The 21,081-nt window shown below is 34.3% G+C and overlaps 1 protein-coding gene across 8 annotated transcripts in view; it reads right to left on the bottom strand.

The window, feature by feature from the left end:
- The window catches only part of VPS37A (VPS37A subunit of ESCRT-I), a 68,892-nt gene that overhangs the window by 15,132 nt on the left and 32,679 nt on the right, over positions 1-21,081 (bottom strand). For 4 of the 8 annotated variants that reach the window (XM_025471120.3, XM_025470961.3, XM_025470990.3 and 1 more), the window contains 8 exons: positions 13,812-14,034; positions 11,808-11,878; positions 8,676-8,803; positions 8,538-8,596; positions 8,392-8,460; positions 5,752-5,895; positions 4,702-4,782; positions 1,846-3,189 (listed from right to left, as the gene is read on the bottom strand). In XM_025471120.3, the coding sequence (XP_025326905.1) occupies positions 4,702-4,782; positions 5,752-5,895; positions 8,392-8,460; positions 8,538-8,596; positions 8,676-8,803; positions 11,808-11,878; positions 13,812-14,034 (775 nt within the window). In that variant the 3' untranslated portion in view covers positions 1,846-3,189. Of the gene's footprint in view, positions 1-23; positions 1,826-1,845; positions 3,190-3,233; positions 4,324-4,701; positions 4,783-5,751; positions 5,896-8,391; positions 8,461-8,537; positions 8,597-8,675; positions 8,804-11,807; positions 11,879-13,811; positions 14,035-21,081 lie in introns of those variants that run through there. The other 4 variants (XR_007402736.1, XM_049095077.1, XM_049095078.1 and 1 more) reach the window with 4 other exon arrangements.

Raw genomic sequence — 21,081 nt, 5'->3', positions numbered from 1 at the left:
ATTTTTAAAAATGACACATTACATATATGAAACAAAACTATGCATTTATTCTGAAACACAAATAGTATAAATATATATTTTAAAATGTCTTTAATGTGATGTCTTTCACATTAGACACAAACTCTTTTTCCAGCCTTCCCAAACATTTTACAAGTTACTATAATTTATACATGTTCATTTAGACTTATTAGAAGTTAATCTAATACTGATATTTATATAAAAGGTAACATTTATTGCATATTAAAACTTTATTATGCTTTCACAGGGTCTAGAAAGAGCATGGCTAATCCAAAAGACTAAAAATCTCTATTAGCACATTTTCAGTTTAAATGAAACATCAATCAGGAAGTATTTTATTGAGGGTACCTGGTCTAAGGCATAGGTAATAAACTAATGTAAGTATTTTATTGATGGTACCTGGTCTAAGGCATAGGTAATAAACTAATGTAAAACTGACTCAAGGCAGATTACTTCTCAACTAGTAATATTTAGAGTTCAAGTGACTTGCTACTCACTAATACTTTGGAAAATTTAATAACTTTGACCATGATTCATCAATCAACAAAGAACTTTTTTTTAGAGTAAAGTTAGGTGAGGATAAGGAAAAATCTGGCATATGGTTTTATTCTTTAAGATCAAGTTTACTTTGCCCCTAAAAATGAATTCCAATTTTAACTGAAATTCCTTCCATTAAAGCAAAATGTAATTTATGATCAAACTTATCTATCAAAGAACCTCTATTCCAATAGGAATTTCCTACTCTTATTTCTAGGAAATCTTCCAACTTTGAAAGAGATATCTTTACTGTACATCCCACTTATTTATAAAACCTTCTTCTATTTGAGATATTAGTGTTTAAATTTCTACCTATGACAAACCTGTACTCTGAATAATAACTCCTAAGCTTTCCTCCATTTCCTGATTTCCATCTGGTTTTCTCTTACATGTTAAAGTAAAATCAAAATCTCTGCCTTGCCACGCATTTTTCCCCCTCTGGCACAACTTCTCCAAATGACCAATTTTTAGAAGAAAACAATATAGCCATAAAATTGCCCCCAAAATCATGTACTTTTTCTACTGCAATAGAAACCAAAATTCACAATTATTCAAATGCAGACATTTTTCTGTCTTGGACAACTTATACAACCTATATCTGAACTAATGGTCTATTGGTTAAATGCAAATATTCATGATTGAACTCCTCTTTTTAATGACTGGGTTGTAAGGAAGTTGCCTAATTAATTTTGGAACGAGGAAACAAGCTAGGTTAACAGGTGCAGAATGAAATGAGGAAGAAGTTTGGTTTAAAGACTAAAAAGCATTGAGATGAATATGTGATTATATAGAAATTAACTGTGTAAGAAAATGTGTTTTTCTGGTTTGTTTGTTGTGTTTTCTTTTAAATTTGTTTCTATGTGGAGGGGAAGTTAGATGAGCACCCAAGCAACTAAACCATGTTTGAGTTACTGTATAGTATTTCCACAGTGCCTTATTCTGAATAGGTGTTTCCTAAAATTAGTAGATCAAATGAATTTATGTCCCTTTAAACTGTCTGTGATCTGCTGGTCTCTTATTATGGGTTCTATATAGTTTCTAAGAAAGATACCTGATTGATTGCAAAAGACTGGAACTATTATGCCCTCTATTGCAGTGACTGCTGGGAAAATCGGAAGTTCTGCTGGTCTGTACAATATGGAAAAGTTTCTAAATACCCAGAAGACTCTGCCACAAATTTAAAACACTTACCTCAGTTATTTCATCTACAAATCCATAAAAATCATGTCTGGTCATTTTGAAGATTAAACAGCATGCCCTTAGCACAGCGCTAGTGAGACAGGCAATTAGTGAAAGTTAACATCTTTATTCCAATTATATATTTATAGTCCATATGAATACTTGCTCTTCCACAAAGCAAAGACAGATTAAGTATTTTTCAAGTCTAGGAAAATAATTTTGTTTTTCCTAAAGTTCTATTGCCAAGAATGTGTATAGAAAGAAACAGAATGAAGGAAAAAGAAATCTGTACTACTATATGCTGGCATTTGGAAATAACAATATATATTGAGATGAAATTTAAACAAAAATTTGCACTAAATTGTTTTGTGATTTAGATACTAACTTACCAAGCCTCAGATACATATAGTTACAGATTTTCTCCTTTATTAGCTTTTACAGCTACCCATAAAATGTGTTCATTCTGAAACATGGTACAGAAGCAAACTACTGAACACTGTATCATTTAAAGAGCAAATTTAATAAAACTAATTAAAAACTGGACTGCCTAAAAGTTAAATATTATTACTAAAGCTGTTCTCTTATGAAAAGCTAACTCACAGTAAAGGTCAAAAAAATTCATTGACTTCTGTGTCTAGATTTTCTATTTATTAACAAAAAGATTGTTTTTAACACTAGGAATTTATAAAGTATTTCATTATCCAATCATAAATCTATCATATTTATATAAAAAAATTAGTATGAAAGTTTATGTTGGACTGGGTGAAGTGGAAGGCAATTTTTTTTCTGCTAGGTAAAATAATTATTTAACTGTATTGCTTCTTAAATGTATCTTTAATTTTAAAAATTAAACAATAAATGGGCAGCTGATGTATTCTCTTGATTTATTGTGTATTAAAAGTTACTTTTTTCAGATGGCACATTAGTAGGTTTGATATTTCCTGACACTATGAATAATTTAAAAACAAATGTTTTTTAAAGTTTTATCATCATGATAGAAGGAAAAATAAGGCTTTCTATAGTTGAAAATAGTCATTTTTCAAAAAGGTTAAGAGGAAAAATATCTAAACAAACCATTTTTGATAAAGAAATGAGGCAGTTTCAAACTAAAAATATAAATTTAAATGAAGCAACTTTATAAAATATTGATACTAGCTAAAATTACATGCATAGGTACTTAATAAAAGAGGAACAGCAGTGGAACTTAAATATGATAGGATTTATCAACAATAAATAAACATTTATAGTGCAAATCATGCAGAAAAATTTCTCAAAGCAAAGACCACAGCAGTTATTCTATAATCTGTACAAAATCAGTCTCAGTTCTGCATATAGTCTATCCAGAATATTTATGAATTCAGCCATTGTGATGAAATGCCAATTTGCAAATCATACATATAAATGTGCTTAGTCTTGTGTCATTTCTGTCTTGGTGGTTTATGTTTTCAGGAAAATCTGAAAAGAAAAGAACATAAAAAACCCTAAGATTTAACTTAAGATGATAAATTTTCATCTTCTTACATTCTTTTCCAATTAAGATCTACCTGTAAGAAGATAACTTGACGATGAGGGAAAAGAAGTAGGGAAAGGATTCTAGCATGTCTGTATAAATACTCAGTGCCCACTTTCTTCTTAAACCATATTAAAAATCAACCCTTACCCAAGGGACTGGCAGTGTGATTTGTAAAACAAACAAACAAAAACAATTCAATGTTAGCACCAATGTCATATACAACTAGATTAAGAGAAGGGGCACAGAAGTCTGAGACAGAGATGAGAAAATCCTGCCACTTCCCTACTTCTAAATGCTCCTTTCTCAGAGTCCACTCCTTCAGCCCACTTGTATCAGCACAAGATCCCATGACCCAAACTGTTGCTGGGCCGGTCTCTTTTCTGAGGATCGGTAGTGAAACCCTTGTTCATCTCCCTGGGCTGCTTGAACTGTCATTATATGATCAGATCTGCGGGCAGCAATGGTGGAGCATGTGCAAGTGGAGCAAAGAAAGGCTCTCTGAAGAGCATGTCAGGAAGCACAAGAGAGTGAGAGGAAAGAACAGAGACACAGAAAAGAGAAACAAGTAGCCTTGGCAAGAGTATGAGAAGGAGAAGTTATTATGGCCTCCTGTCGTGTTTTCACTCTCAGCAACTGAGCTGTCCAGTGTGCATTTTGCCTCTATAAAGTATGAATTGTTCAATAATACGAGCTTTTATTTAACACTTGTTGGGGTGGGAACTAGTTTTCGCAACCAAATCACCCCTAAAACTAAACAGAGGAGAGGAGAAGAAATATCTTGAGATCAGATAAAAGTGTGACCAAAGATACAGTGATAGAAGAAAGAACAGGAAATAGAGAACTTAAGGGGAAAATGGAAAATTGAAGTGGGTACTCTCAAATACATGCCAGATTATAGAAGGCTTAAAACCAGAGAGAAATTTAACATTTATCCTACCATTGCTAAGGTCTCACCATAAGTTTGCAGCAGTGAAATTATACCACAGGGTGGTATTTAAGGAAGATTATTGTCAGTGCTGTGCAGGAAGGAGAAACACTACATTCAGGGGACTGGCAAGACAGTTACCGGAATCATTCTGGTGTGAGATGAAAAGCGACAGATGAAGTTCATTGTAAAGGAAGAACTGACAAAGGAGACTAGTGAGAAAGATGTCAATGAAGTGATATGGTATACACCATACACCAGCTAAGAGATAAGAACTAACTATAGTTTCTGATTCTACCCAACACTGAAAAAAAAAATATTTAAGCTGACATCATTGTAACAAAATATCCAAAAGATTTCCTGGTTACATGCTAATGCATATAAAATTATGCTTAATGTATGAGGCATTTCATGTGTTATCTAACACAGAAGCTACGACAGAATTATGTCAGGCCCTGGTAAGAAGACTTCAATTAAAGAATATTCATGCAATAGCCTTCCGACACAAACTTTCTGGAAGACAGTTTACCTATAGTGGGGCATGGAATTGGCTATGCACTGTTATTGCTTGTTGAAGTTTCTCTTCCTTGGCTCTTCTACAGTGGCAGATCTAGAAGATAAATGATTTAAAATACCAGTCACTTCTCCAATGATTTAACTATTACTTCTTAAATTATGACAGAATATGAAGTAAGAATCCTTTAACCTGTTGACATTTTTTAACTTGTGAATGTTTAACGTAGCTCAGAATTTAAGAATACCCAACTCCGTAAACACTGACTTGTATTGGGAAGATAACCTTTGCTTGTGAACTAACAGAATGTTAAAACAAACCTTGACCCTTTAATTCTGATTGTGGAATTTCAAGCATCTGCATTTTAAAAATATAAAAACAAAACCCTACTGTTGTTAACCAGGAAGCTTAATAAATACAAGCTTCAAGGTATAGTTATATAGTACCAGAGAAGAAGGAGCCAGAAACCAATGCCTTACCAATGTTCTAAGCATAGTCTTTAACGCCCCTAAACTTTAATTTTCTCTCATGGAAAATGGGGATAATAAAATCTGCCCACTTTCCTTAACAGGATATGCATACATATAGCACATGTTTTACAAAGTTTATTAACAAAAGGTTACTTTTCAAATGTGATGTTTCAGAGAAATTAGGTAAATATTTAAAACTCTATCAAAGGGCAAAACACTGTTAAGTAGATTTTCTTAATTTTTCTTTAAGTATAATGGAAATCAGAACAGAATAGAAACTATTCCAGAATGTTCTTAATATTATTTACAAATTTTAAAATAATTTGTAGGTTATTCCCTTTTTAAATAACTTGTTGAACTTAAGAAGTTGTATACTCCTATAATTATTAAGACCAGACTTAAGCTGATTTACTTGCTTCAGTACAAAATGAAAGTAAGATGTTGCTATCATTCTTAAAGAATAGAGGCTCTTCAGTTTCTCCTCATGGCACTCAAAACTCCAGCTCAGTAACATATTAAAGTTTTTTTACTCATGAATATACTTAAGTAATCTGATATTGCTGTCACTTGTCCTCAACTGAAGAGTATTACATACTGTTCTCTTTTCCATGAAGCTACTGAGAAAATCATCTATTTCAGTTTTTCCCTCTAAGAAATCTTCAGCAATATTATCAGATTCTTCCTCAGCTTCATGTGCAGCTACTTTCAGTCTTGCCTGTAGGGCACTCACACTACAACTCTGAAAAAGAAAATCAAGTACTAATTTAGTTTACACTGCTCAGAAAAACTCCTTAGAGGCAAAGGAAATGAGACGGGATAGTGAGGGGCAATTCACTATATGCTTTAAATAGCCTCTTTTTTGAGGAAATCTGCTACCCACCAACTTGCTCAGCTTTTGGATACAGGAGTAGATACCAAATACAAAATAATCCAATCCACTGGCTGCAGACCACTGAATGAGGGAAACTGAGCCAATCATTGTCTTCAAGAGTTAGGAATTAGGTCATTGTGGTAGGCACCCTCTAAGAGGACCCTTGTTATCCCCACCTCCTGGTACTTCTGTGTAAGCCCCTCCTCTTAAGTGTGTGCTGGACATGGTGACTCCCTTCTAATGAACAGAATATGGCAAAACTGATGGAATTACATATAATCAAATAGACAAAAGACCTGTACAAACACTGCTGAGAGGAACTGAAGAAGACATAAGTGGAAAGACATCTTATGGGCATGACTGGAAGACTCAGTATTGTTAAGATGACAATACTACCCAAAGTGATCTACAGAGTCAATGCTATCAATTCCTACCAAAATCTCCGTGACAGTTTTTTTGCAGAAGGTAAATAAAAATTAATTCAAAATAGATTGAAGACCTAAATGTATGAAGACTTTATTTTTTTATTTTACTTTTTTAAGTAGGCTTCATGCCTAGTGTGGGGCCTAACATGGTGCTTGAACTCACAACCTTGAGAGCAAGACCTGAGCTGAGATGAAGCATTAGACGCTTAACTAACTGAGCCACCCAGGCATCCCAAGACTATTTTTAATAGTTGTCATACTAGTGGGTGTAAGGTAGCAACTCACTGTGAAATATTACACACAAGAATGAACAGGAATGAGCCATTTTCTCAACACCCTTGCCAACCCCGGTCATCTATCTTTACAAGTTTGGCTCATAAGGATGATATAAATTTTGATTATTATTATTACTAAAAGGTTCAATATCTGTTCTAATGTTTCTATCATTTATTCCTGGAATATTTACTGAGTATCTACTATGTGCCAAGTACTGGACCTGGTACTGGGAACACAGGGGAATAAGATATGGCACGTTTCTGCACTGCACAGTCCAGTTAAGTGATTTATATACTTTACACAGAAGACTGACTCATCATCCCCAGAGTCTGAGTGAACACATGTAGATACAGGAGTAGGAATCAAGGTTGTATTTTTTTTTTTAAGTGTTTCAAAAATCATTTTAAGCATGTCTTATATAAATGGCACAGAAGACACAGTAACTGTTAAAGCAGTTTGTCTACTGGACATTCATACTTCTCTTTGAGTTTCTTGTTCTTTTCTATGCCTATCTTGGGCATCACTATCTTATTCCTAATATTAAGAGGATCCTGGAAATTGACAGTTGTGATGCTTGCTATTGGTTTCTAATATTCTTTATCAAGTTAAGGAATTAATTTCTATTCTTAGCTTACTAAGAGTTTACAAAGAATGATGTGACTATTATAAAAAGCTTATTCACCATCTTCTAAACTCTAATGTGCAGCTAAGAGTGCTTCAGTTGCCTCTCTCAGACTTTCTGGTTAAGAGAGAGGGAGGACTGCTTACCTTTGATCCCTGACTCTGATACTTTCTATTTATATGACCTCATATAAATATCCCTGTGCTTCAGACTGCTTATCTGTACTATGAAAAAACTAATGACATCACCTACCTCCTAGGATCTTGAGGGAATAATGGGCAATATATGAAAATAGCTTAATGCAGTGCAAGACACATAATTATTATTCAATGTTAGCTATTATTTTTGTGTCTTTAATTCTAAAGGATGACCAAATTATCTGAAATCCATTATAAATTTCTATTCTCCTTTGCCATCATTTTTTTTCCTGTTGTTTTATTTTCTATTTTTTGTTTTATTACATTGGCTTTATCTTCCAGTATTGCTTTTAAAGGAAAGTGGATGTTGTTTTTATGACAATGGTTATTGATATGAGATAAAAAGATTTTATCTCCTATTCCTATTTTTAAAGATTTTTCATAAATACGGGTTGAATTTTATAAAGTGCTTTTTTCAATTTAACTGGATTTCTAGCATAGAATCTATTATTTGTGGTGAACTAAAGTTTATAATTTTCATTTATTTTTCAACTTTCTAAGTTTTCATTTAAGATATCTATACATAATCTTACAAGTGAGACTAAAGTTCAAGTTTTAGATTTTATTAGAGGACGTAAACTGGCATTTATAATAACATTTTTAGGAAAGTTATTTATAGGGCTTTTTGTATTTTTCTGCCTTGGAACCAAATATAGTCTTGCATGAGCACCAATAATTTATAATGCCCCATAACTAAGAGCTATTCATCTCACTTGAAAGTATCAAGTTTTATAAAGACAGTCACCTAATAAATGCTTTCTGATAATAATGAAAGTAAGAATGCAGCTCATACATATTGAGATTAAAAACTCTTATGGCACAGGAAAAGAGCTAAACATCTTACCTCACTAAGTTCATGCTGCCTTTGCATCTTCTTTTCAAAAGCAGATTTCAGTTGTGTAAGCAATTCATACTAAAACATAAAATAAAAATGTTATTTTATTACATTTTTAAATTGTATGAATTTCTTTAAAATGATAATTAACTCACCTTATCTAAAACAGTTTGCCTTTTGGCTTCCAAGCTGGGCTCCAAAAGGAGATTTTTTCCTGTAAGATAAATTTCTGGTTTATTTCTAGGTAAACATCATATTTTTCTTAGGAAATTTAAGAAATAAGAAAGACATACTTGCTAGCTCTTCAATACTTTTTACTAAGTCATCCTTGTCAGTAATAATCTGTTTTAGTTGGGGCAAAGTCAGAAACTGTTCTAGTAATATTTCCTCTTGTTCATTCATATCTGTAAGCTGTGACACACTAGAAACACAACAGAAAAGTTAATGAATATCAGTCATCTAGTTTTTCTCCATAATAAATATTCGTAATTTTTTCCATTTTATTCGGTTGATATGCCTCTAAATAATTTTTGACCTATCAATATTTATACATAAGAAGGGAAATTATAATCTTAAAAAACAAATAAAAATCAACAACAGTGGAACATAAAGTAGTCTGAAAGTAGTAGTGTCCAATCACAATAGGACCAGTAAGATGAAGATTCATGAACAATCACAACAATGTTTACCTGTATCTATTTAGCTAATAGATGTATGGCTATCACAATAAAAGATAAGTACATGAATTTGTGTGTTTACTGATATTCATAAAATAGTTAAATAAAAGCAATTATGAAGGACTAAATCAAAACCAAAAATCAATACCCATAGGGTGAAAGAGGGAAATGGATGGGTGGGAGAGGAATAGAAGCTAAACCTTCCTGATCATATCTATCTATTAGTTTTGACTACTGAGCTATATAAAGCACTGTATGATTTTTAAAAATCAAATTAAAAAAAAAAAAGCAGTCCTTAAAATTCAGAGCAAATGAAAATAAATAAACTTTTTTTCCTAAATTACGTATCATCCAGAGAAGTATTATCTGGTTAACTTTAAAAAAAGCAGTATCCAGCTGTACATGTCAGGTGTGATAGAGCCAAAACATAAAATAAGTATAAAAACCAAAACTCTTGGGATCCCTGGGTGGCGCAGCGGTTTGGCGCCTGCCTTTGGCCCAGGGCGTGATCCTGGAGACCTGGGATCGAATTCCACGTCGGGCTCCCGGTGCGTGGAGCCTGCTTTTCCCTCTGCCTGTGTCTCTGCCTCTCTCTCTCTCTGTGTGACTATCATAAAAACAAACAAACAAACAAACAAACAAAAAAACAAAAACAAAACTCTTATCCTGAATTCAATAATCACAGTAATACTACTAGTATTGTAATTCTGAAAAAGAACAAGCGCCTTTCAGAGAAATTATTTCAGGCCAGGGAAAAGAAATTTCACAATGAGCCCATGGCATCTTTGTTTTGTCAGAAAGGATATATAGAATCCAAGGTGAAGAGTCTGCTAGTGATTAAAGATTGAACTGTTTAAGCATCAAAAAAGAACAGTGCGGGATCCCTGGGTGGCGCAGCGGTTTGGCGCCGGCCTTTGGCCCAGGGCGCGATCCTGGAGACCCGGGATCGAGTCCCACATCGGGCTCCCGGTGCATGGAGCCTGCTTCTCCCTCTGCCTGTGTCTCTGCCTCTCTCTCTCTCTGTGACTATCATAAAAAATAAAATAAAATAAAATAAAATCTTTAAAAAAAAAAAAAAAAGAACAGTGACTGCAATAGATTGAAACACATCAAATATTTTTTTAAAAAATTTATGAGTTCTTAATAACACAGAAACAACTACCAAAACAAAAAACTTTCCCTCTCAAAAACTTTGGAGCTTGTTTGTGCAACAACTCATTATTCTGAAACTTGAAAAAAACAAGGATTTATCTTTCCATTCCTATACAAAGGGTATTTCAATAAAACTGAATAGTTGATACAGAAAGTTGTTCTTCAAAAAATTCTGGCTGATTTTGGTAGTAGAAAATCACATTTGCAATCCTTAATGAAATACTGGATTCCAGGTTTCTGTTTCAATCTTAATGTCACTAAAAATAGGGCAATGAGACATCATTGTTACCTCATGTGATGTAATAGGAAGTATGCACGCATTAGGATGTTAAGTATTCTTGACAAAAGAACATATTTTTTTGCAGCATTGAAATATAACTGACATATAACATTGTGTAGGTTTAAAGGGTACATACAGCTCAATGATTTAATACAACTGAACCCAAATTTAACTAAAATTCTAGATCCAGCCATGAAGAGAAAGAAATAGGGGAAAAAGAATATCTTCAATGGTACCACAGGATGCAATCAGGCAAAAACTGGATATAGAAAATTCCACAAAACAACCGATTTCTTCAATAAATGTACAATAATATAACATGTATAATATAGCATTTTCATAATTTTTTAAAAGAAGGAAAAAAAAGAATCCTTCATAACATTGAACAGTAACAACAACAACAAAAAATTGAACAGTAACTACTTCCTGAGGTTGCTGCAAGCATTACAGTGTATAGGAAATCTTAATACATATGTGATACATTGTAAACTTTCACTGACTATTACTAGCAGGAAATAATGAATCACTATTTAGTATAAATGAATATAAAACACTGGGTCAATTAAGGTGAACTTTTTTTTTTTGAAGAGTAGTTTTTCTCATGGGTATTTGGCCATATATCCCTAGTGGGGTATGTCCTAGAGACAAAAAGAACTACAAAATTGTTTAAAATTATACTCAGAAGTCTTGTAGTAACAGCCTTATGAGTATTATAAAACTTCCATGGGGTATAAGGGATGCAATGCTTCCCAAGTTGAGTGGCCACAAAACAATTTTTTTCATAAAGTACCGTAGAGAAGTAGCGTTCCACGAGAAATGGGACCTTACATTTGAATACTACAAATTAATGTGTCATCCATTGCAATACAATTTGGCTGTGTAAAAACACTGTGCTATTACTTTATAAGAACATTAATGTGTTTCTCTGTGTATAAAGTTCTACCTAAAAAGGAACAACGAAAAGGTCTCAAGCCAAAAAATATTTGAAATCACCAGGAATGATGTCTTGAGAAATAATTTTTGTAATAATGTAAGCCTCAAGAGGGAAAGGACACCATTATCCTGGTAACTATTGTATCATTCCCAGCAATGAGGACAATCCTTGGGTACATACTAAGTCACTCAATAAAGACAAACTACAAGACATAAAACTGACTTATATAACTATATAACTTTCCTACCCAACCACAATTTAGAAATATTGAGGATTTAAAAAATTTTTTTCTTTAATATGAGTATGAAAATGATGATCTGCTTTGTATTTATCATTGTCAAATAGACAGTGAATACTATCATTACTTTCCCAAGTTTTTTACCTTAGTTCTGAGAGTTCTGGAAATGTATCAGGAACATCTGGCATCTTGTAACCAAAACCATTTTGGCTTATCTAAAGAGAGTTTGAAATGATATTAAGTTTTAGCCATTTTTTACTTCCTATTTACTTGCAAATGTAATTTTTAATGTACCACATCCTATAATGTTTCAGCATCCACCTTTATTTCTGCACATTACATTGTCCTTATTCTGCCCTTCTTTCTTTACTACTATTTTTCAGGGTACTTTATACATAGAGGGTTGATTTTTTTTGTTTTTTTGGGGGGTGAGGATCATGTAAGTACTTGTGTTAGCTCTTTCTTAGGCAAGTATATGACTGTTCAATAAAACTCTTAAGTGTATCTGTCTGTGACAAGTACAGAGAATTATCTGTGGATTTCATTGATATATATGGACACACTTGCCTCACGTAAAAGACACTGAATTTTAAAAAAAAGTAGTAAGTTGCAAAAGTCTTGAATAGTTACATAACTAAGACAATAAGATAGATAAGGAATAGATAATTCATTATTTTATAAATGACTTTTTAAAACTGAGGATCTGGGGATCCCTGGGTGGTGCAGTGGTTTGGCGCCTGCCTTTGGGCCAGGGCGCAATCCTGGAGACCCGGTATCGAATCCCACGTCGGGCTCCTGGTGCATGGAGCCTGCTTCTCCCTCTGCCTGTGTCTCTGCCTCTCTCTCTCTCTGTGTGTGACTATCATAAATAAATAAAGAAAAAAATATTTAAAAAATATAAATAAAACTGAGGATCCTGGAAAGGTTCTCTTTTAATTTTGTTTATACTAATTATAATTAAAATTCATAATATTCACAATATTTGTTCATAACATTCTTTAATACAATGATGAAAGGTATTGGAAAGTAAAGTCTGCTTGGGCCAATATTTTAAATTACTACAAACATGAAAATTAGTAAGATTGAATACAGTAAGGTTTTATAATACTTAGGTATTACTGTGGATGATACTCAAGGTTAAAATGAAGATTTTAAAATTGCTTCATATGTTTTATTCATTAAGTATTAGTCTCAGGGATCCCTGGGTGGCGCAGCGGTTCGGCGCCTGCCTTTGGCCCAGGGCGCGATCCTGGAGACCCGGGATCGAATCCCACATCAGGCTCCCGGTGCATGGAGCCTGCTTCTCCCTCTGCCTGTGTCTCTGCCTCTCTCTCTCTCTCCCTGTGTGACTATCATAAATAAATAAAAATTAAAAAAAATTAAAAAAAAAAAAAGTATTAGTCTCAGTAACATCCCACATGGCAACAGCTACCAGCTTATTTAAGGACACAGAATATTTTCAAAACCAATGAGACACTTGAAGCCCTTGGCATGGTAGACAGCAGATCCTCCACAATCTGATACCTACTTCTCTTACATGATCACTTCTTGCACCTTTGCCTATTTCCTATATGACAGCCAGAGAGATCTATTAAAGGCAGTTTCACAAAAACGCAGTTTGGTTTATGCCTCCGTGGTTTTTTCAGTACTAATACCTCTTTATGGAAGGCTTCATATAACCCCTTTCATCCTGACAAATTCATTACCATCTTCAAAAGCTGGCCTTAAACATAAACAAATTTATTTTTCTGTCTCATATTGAAGTGAGCACCTACTACATGTATCAAGTGTGGTTTGAGGCACTAAGGATAAAGTGGTGAAAAAGGAGAAACACATTTTTTATAAAAGTATCCCTTCTAGGTCTACCTCCATTCCTAGGAGCACTAACCATTTTCTCAACTGCATCTTCACTCTAACTCTAGACTCTCTCTTCTACTCTACTGGAAGTTTCTCACTTACATTTAAGTGAGAAAACTCACTGGTTTCCTCTGAGTTTTTTTTTTTTTTTTTTTTTGAATTGAAAATGTGATTTAATCTTTTAACCTTTGTGCCCTAGTTAGTGGCTGGCATGAGAAGGCATATAATAAATATTTGTCGATTGGATGAACTGTCAAGGATACAAAAATAAGGAAAACTGAAGATACCCACCGGTGCTGATGTGTCTGTTGTAGGAACAGGTAGCGGCAGATTTGAAAGGATGCCAAAAGGAGCTGCAGGTTTGGCTGGTGTGTAACTTGTTGTTGAAGAAGAAATAGTGTCAGCAACAGACAAAGAAGTGACAGTCCTGTTAGGTTCTTGTGGGGGAAATGGAGAAAGAAATGGGAAACCCTGAGATGCATAAGGAGGCAGCCCACTTGGATTACTGTACAGGCTGAAGAGAAAGACAAAAAACAAAAACAAAAACAGTAGATTAGACTTTAGGGGGAAACCTATAAAACTACTGCCAATTAGTTTGAGAATAATAGATAACAATGGTCATGCCACAGAGACAGGATCTTGTTACTATAATCATATAACTGAATTAAAAATTCTATAAATTGATTAAATATGACCCCCTCTCCCCCCAAAAAGAAAAACGTTTTAGAAAACATATAATTCCGCTCATCAGAGTAGAAGTGAATAGATAGGCTTTTTGGGTTTTGAGCATTCCATTAGCATAAATCACTGACATCATAAAGAGAATGAAGAACTTTGAATCCAGAAAATGTATTTACAACAGGTTGCTTGAACAACAGCTCTCACTTTATCTAGAAAAATATAAATGAAATTCATGACTGGTTTTCTAAATGATCTTAAAGGAAAATAGTTAAATGTATAGAAAAACTGCTAAAAATGTTAAAATATAAAAAATACACATTAAAAAACACACACGTAGATTAGAAAAAGTGGTACAGCAGCATGTACTCAGGATTGAATCAGGGAGCACTATTTTTTTCTGCATGTAATAAATATTTGGGTCCTGGTTCAAGATGACAAGACAGTAAGATCTTGAAATCACCTCCTACCAGGAGTGCACTAAATCTTCAGAAACATGAATAATTTCCTCAAGAAAAAACCCCTAAAATTTAGTTGTGTAAGTCCTACAAATCAGCAAGCAAGAAAAATTAATATTGAAGGAAGCAGGAGAGGCTAAGCCACAATCTCCCTGTAAACCCAACCCTCCACACAGAGATGTCTAACCAGGAGAGAGCTCAAAATCTGAAGCTTCTTCCTGAAGGGCAAGAGTTTGAACCCCACACTGAACAGTCTCTCTTTTAAGCTCTGCATCTCAAAGAAGAGTCCCCCAAACATCTAGCTTTGAAAACCAAAGGGGCTTGTGTGCTTGGACTCACTCACCCCACCCAGAACCCAGCACAGAAGCAGTTGATTGAGAGGCACCCAGATTTTTAGCTGAAAGAGTCTCAATTCCTAATCTTAAGGAATTGAGCTTAAGGGACAGGTACCTAATGTAACCCACAACCATCAACCCACTGGGATATGCTCTGGGGACAAAGGATGGTGGGACCTCTCCTCATGTTCTCTGTCACATTCCAGACCACTAATATCTCTTGGAGGAAAGCTCTTATGCACATATGGTGCCTTATTTTTATGTCTGGTGCTCCAGTTTTGGTAGCTGTCATCCACGAGATCCCACTGACTGCACAACTCTGGAGGTAGGGGGTTCATGTTCCTGGGTCCATGGGACTGTAAAACAATGACAGGCTACTACTCCCAGGGCGCTGCACAGACAGCAGATTGAACACACCCCTAGTCTTCCTGCGAAAGAGTCTGATAAACACACCTAAAAGCTTTTGCTTGATGAGGCTTCTGGTCTGGCACAAAACTAGAGGTCTAGGGAGGCAATCCCAGGAAACGTAGGTTGGTGGATGCCATCTCTGCACACTTCCTCAGCCTCACACCAGCTTACCAGTATCTCCAGAAAGAAGCTTATACAATCATCTGGAGCCTCAATTTTGCAACTCTATCTCAGGACCACACTTCTAGATCACCTGGCTTCGGTGGCCAGCAGGGCTTTCACTTGCAGCCCCACAAGACTACATATATTTGCATACTTTAAAAAAAGCTACCTGAGGGTCTGGCTTCTAATCAGCCTGAATCTAGGTGATGGATGAGATCCTCTCAGGCCCTGGCACACTCTCAAATACTGGAAGCTATTAAGAATATAATAGGCTCCTTGGACAATTACAATGATTTTATAGACAATCAAGAGGTAGGGCAAGTAAATAATAAGGTTCATCTCCTGGTCCAGTCCTCAATACTGAGGTGGCTTGAGTCTTCAAGGTGGCTGTTTTATCTTAGGCATAGAAACAAACAGAGAGTCAAGGAAAATGAAGAAAAAGAAATACAGTCCAAACGAACAAACAAATAGAAAACCTTGGGGAGGTGGGGGGAGGATATAATAAAATGGAATTAAGTAATTTACCTGATAAGATTTCAAAGTATTATACTTGGGGGAAGAATGGATTAACACAATAAGAGCTTCAACAAAGAGATAAAAAATATAAAAAAGTACCAAACATGAGTCAGGGAGGTTAAAAAAAATACACTGGAGGATCTCAACAGCAGACTACGTGAAGCAGAAGAAATGTTTAGTGTATTCAAAGACAGGGCAGAGAAACTCATCCAATCAGAAAAAAAAGAAAAATGCTCCCTGATTTGAAACTATATTACAATGTTACAGTAGTCAAAACAGAATGTTACTGGCATAAAAGCATGCAAATAGATCAATGGATCTGAATACAGAACCCAGAAATCTATGCATACCCTGTAACCAAGAATACACAATGGAGAAAGGACAGTCTCTTTAATAAACAGTACTAGGGAAAATGGATGGCCACATGCAAAAGAATGAAATTACCACTTCCTTACATCAAATACAAAAATTAATTCAAAATGAATTAAAGACTTAAGTTTAAGATCTGAAACCATTAAACTCCTAGAAGAAAGCCTAGGAAGTAAGATTCTTGAAACTGGTCTTGGTGATTTTTTGCATCTGATACCAATGGCAAAGGCAACAAAAGCAAAAATAAACAAGTGCGACTATATCAAACTAAAAAACTTCTGCACAGCAAAGGAAACTATCAACAAAAAGGCACCTTACTAAATGGGAGAAGATATTTACAAAAAATATATCTGATAATCAGGAGCTAATATCCAAACTACGTAGAGAAACCATATGATAGCAAAACACAATCCAGTTAAAAGAATGGTCAGGGATATCAATAAATACTTTTCCAAGATAACATACAGATAGCCAACAGATACATACAAAGATATTCAGCATCACTAATCATCATGAAAATGCAGATCAAAACCACAATGAAATATCACATGATACCTGTTAGAATGGTTATCACTAAGAAGACAAAAAAATAAGTGTTATGGAGGATGTGGAGAACAGGAAACCCTGTGTACTCTTGGTGAGAATGTAAATTGGTGCAGCATAGTATGGAAAACAGTATAGAGGTTCCTCAAAAAAAACTTAAAAATATAATTACCATACGATCCAGCAATTCCACTTCTAGATATTTACCCAAAAAAAATGAAAACACTCAAAAAGATTAATGCATCTCCATGTTCATTGCAGCATTATTTACAACAGCCAAGATATGGAAGCAAACAAATGTTCATCAATGGATGCACAGAAATAAAAATGTAGTGTTATATATGTGATGGAATGTTATTAAATGACACCTTGCCACTTGTGGTAATAACATGGATGGCTCCTGCAGGCATTTTAAGTGAAAGAGTCAGGAAAAGAAAGACAAATACTGTATGATCTCATTTACATGTAGCATCTAAAAACAACAATACAGAACAGTCAAGTTCACTGATACAGAGAACACAGTGGTAGTTGCCCAAGTAGGGGGTTGGGGTGAGTGAAATGCATAAAGGTGGTCAAAAAGTACAAACTACCACTTATAAAAGAAATAAGCCAGGGGATGTAATATAGAGTATGGTGACTATATTTAATAATACTTACTGCATATTTGCAAGCTGCTAAGAGACCCTATGTTAAATGTTCTCATCACAGGAAAAATTCCAGTTATATATAAGGACAGATTAAGTAGATTTATTGTGGTGATCGTTTTGCAACATTTGTACAAATGTGGAATTACATTGTACACCTGAAACTATATAATGTTGTATGTCAATTAAACCTCAAAAAATATTTTACATTTTTTTCTCTTAGAGAAGTTCAGAGAACCAGACTCTAAAATAAGTAGGGTAATTCAGGCCTTACTGCAGGTAAAAATAATCTAAACCAATATTTAAATTAGTATTAGTTTTATATGGGTCAGTCATTCTTATGTAAAGGATAAAAAGGCTTATGCTGGTTTTAAATAAAGTGCTAATACTCAATAGTTCACATTGTTTTCGTGGTATAATAAGAAATGTATTTGGTCTTCAAGTAGGTTCCTGGCACAGAGTTCCTAAGATAGGAACCTGTTTTTGTTATTCATAACACTGAATCTATGCTAATGAGGTGACTCTGTTTGGGCTCCTACAGTCTCAGAATGGGACAGGTCACTAGAAAGACACAATGATGAAGGGCTGGAATTATGAGCTACACCCACTGACCTCAGGGAGTAAGGGGCTGCACACTAAGCTCTATGAAAACTCTTGAACAATGAGATCTGACAAACTTTATTGGTGAATGCATCCACATCGGGAGGGTAGTGCATTCCAGCCCATGAGGACAGAAGCTTCTACATTTGGGACTCTCCCAGTCCTTGCCCTGTGTATCTCTTCACATGGCTATTCATCTGTATCCTTCTTAAGTTCTTTTATAATAAACTGGTAAACATTAAGTAAATATTTCTCTTGAGTTCTTTGAGTGGCTCCAACACATTAACAGAACCTGCAAGGTCGGGGGTGGTTATGGGAACCTCTGAGTTTATATCCAGTTGGTCAGAAGCAGGAGAACAACCTGTGGATTTGACTCGTGTTGGAAGCGAAGCAGTCTTCTGATACTGAATCTATAACCTGTGGGACCTGACACTATCTTCAGGTAAACAGCATCAGAAATGAATGAAATTTATAGGAAACCCAGTCACTGTCTGCTGACAACTGGAGAATTACTTGGTGTTGGAAAACACACATAGAGTACTGAAACATGCTCCAAAATATATAAAGCTTGAACAATTTTTTAAACTGGAGTATTATTATTTCATTAATGACAAATTAACGAGTTGGAATTATGTTGGAAAGTAATTTTTATTATGGATTTTGAAACATACAATGGTACTAAAGTTCATATGGAAATTATAGAGAAAAGTATCTGAAGGAGGGTTAAGAAGAGATTAACTGTGACAGCAACACAAATTATAAAACTTTAATAATTACAAGAAAAAAAGAGAAAAGAGAACTTTTTTTTTAGAGTAAATAGTGGTAAATGGATATGCAGATCAATGGAACTAAATATAAAATCCAGCAAGACCCCAAAACACATAAAAGAATAAGGATATTTAAAAAAAAAAAAAAGAGAGAGAGAATAAGGATATAAGACAGATCAGAAATAAATGGAAAAAAAGATCAGTCAATAAACAGTGCTGGAAAAATAAAAATAAAAAAAAGTAAACAGTGCTGGGACAGCTTGAAAAACTGAATTAGAGTCAAATACTTATAACAGGATAAAAACCAAATTCATCAAAAATTTAAATGCTTAAAACTAAATCTTACAAGAATTAGAAAAAATCATTGGGAAATAATAACCTTCGGGTGGGAAAGAACATTCCATCATCCCAAATTCTGAGGTCATAAGAGAAAAAGATTAATTGCTTGATATTAAGAAAGAACAAAAAACAAAAACCTCTACATGACAATGCCCATTATAAGTTAAGACAAATAGCAAATTGGGGGAAAACATTTAAAACTCATATCACGGACACAGGGATAATTTCTCTTCTAACATATAAAAAATTCCTACAAATTGATAAAAGACTAATAACTCCATAGCAAAATGGAAAACAGGATAGAAGACAGATTACAGGAAAGAAAAACATCTCTAAATCATAGAAAAAAGATACTGAACTTCATTGTTAGTAAGATAAATACAACTAAAATTATACTAACATATTATGTTCTGCTTATAAATTGACAAAGATCCATTCCAGTAATATATTATGATGGCAAAGAGTATGGGAAAGTAAGCATTGTGTATAGTGGAAGAAGAAACTGTTGGAACTTACTCTGCAGGGCAATTCTGCAGTATTTGTCAAAATTACAAACGTGCATGCCACTTTGAGAATGTATCCAAGAAATAAACTCATATTTGGCTGGAATTTTATTTTTAAGGTTATTTGCTACAGCAGTGAGGGGTAAAGAAGGTAGGCCTTTCAGGAAAGAGTGGAAACAAAAGTATCCATCAAAAGGAGTCCTGTCAAATAAATTAGACTGCATCTGTAAAACAAGTACTTTGTGGTCACAAAGAATAAAGAAATGCTTTATGTTCCAACATAGAAATCTCTCCAAACTATACCCTTTAGTGAAGAAAAAAAGGGAGGAGGGGTATAGTATGCTACTATTCATATAATGAAGGAGGGAATAATGCTCCAACTACATATTTCTTTATATGTCATAAAATATCTTGGAAATTCTACGCATACTTATTCGAAAAAATTCTGGATATCAGCAAAAAGAAAAACTAGTTTACACGGGAGAAGAAAGTTGGAAGGAAGACTTTATTCCCTATCACTTTATATTTTTTGAATTTTGATTCAAGTAAATACATGATCTATTGATAAAATTAAGTTAAAATATGTTTTCTAATTTAGCTTATTAAAAAAACAAAAGGGGGGGCTCATCTCGGAGTTCCTGTGTGGCTCAGTCAGTTAAGCATCTGCTTTCGGCTCAGTTCATGAGACCCGCGTTGGGCTCCCTGCTCGGTGAGGAGTGTGCTTCTCCCTCTTCCCTTGCTCCTTCTCTCTCTCTCTCTCTCTCTAATTCACACACTCTCTCAAATTAAAAATATTTTAAAAAATTAAAAAATGGCTCATCTTTATGTTAAAACTTTTATCTAAAGATATGATGTTAGTGACATAAATAGAAGTTACTTGGAAATAATATGACCAACATGAAAGAGCATTTGTGTTATCCTTGAATTAAAGTCTTTATTCTAAACCAATTTGCTTTGTTTTGACCTCAGTAGCATGTACAACTTATTAAAAAATCTCTAAGAAATGTATCAAACCAGCATTTTAATAACCTGCACATAATCATAGAACTTATTTGAAATGGGAATAAGTAAACTTATTGGCTTATATTTTCAAATAAGGTAAATGAACTTATATCCAACCCTACCCAGTCAGAAAACAGGAAATACAGTTTTTATGTAAGGAATATTGGTGAGGCCTATGACTCCAGGACAAAGACACAAGAGAGCAAAGATGAGGGCTGGGGCTGATGGACCTAATGA

Source organism: Canis lupus, chromosome 16, assembly GCF_003254725.2.
Source record: "Canis lupus dingo isolate Sandy chromosome 16, ASM325472v2, whole genome shotgun sequence".
NCBI lineage: Eukaryota > Metazoa > Chordata > Mammalia > Carnivora > Canidae > Canis > Canis lupus.
The sequence above is the reverse complement of the archived record's forward strand: the minus strand, read 5'-3'. Positions and strand labels throughout refer to the sequence as shown.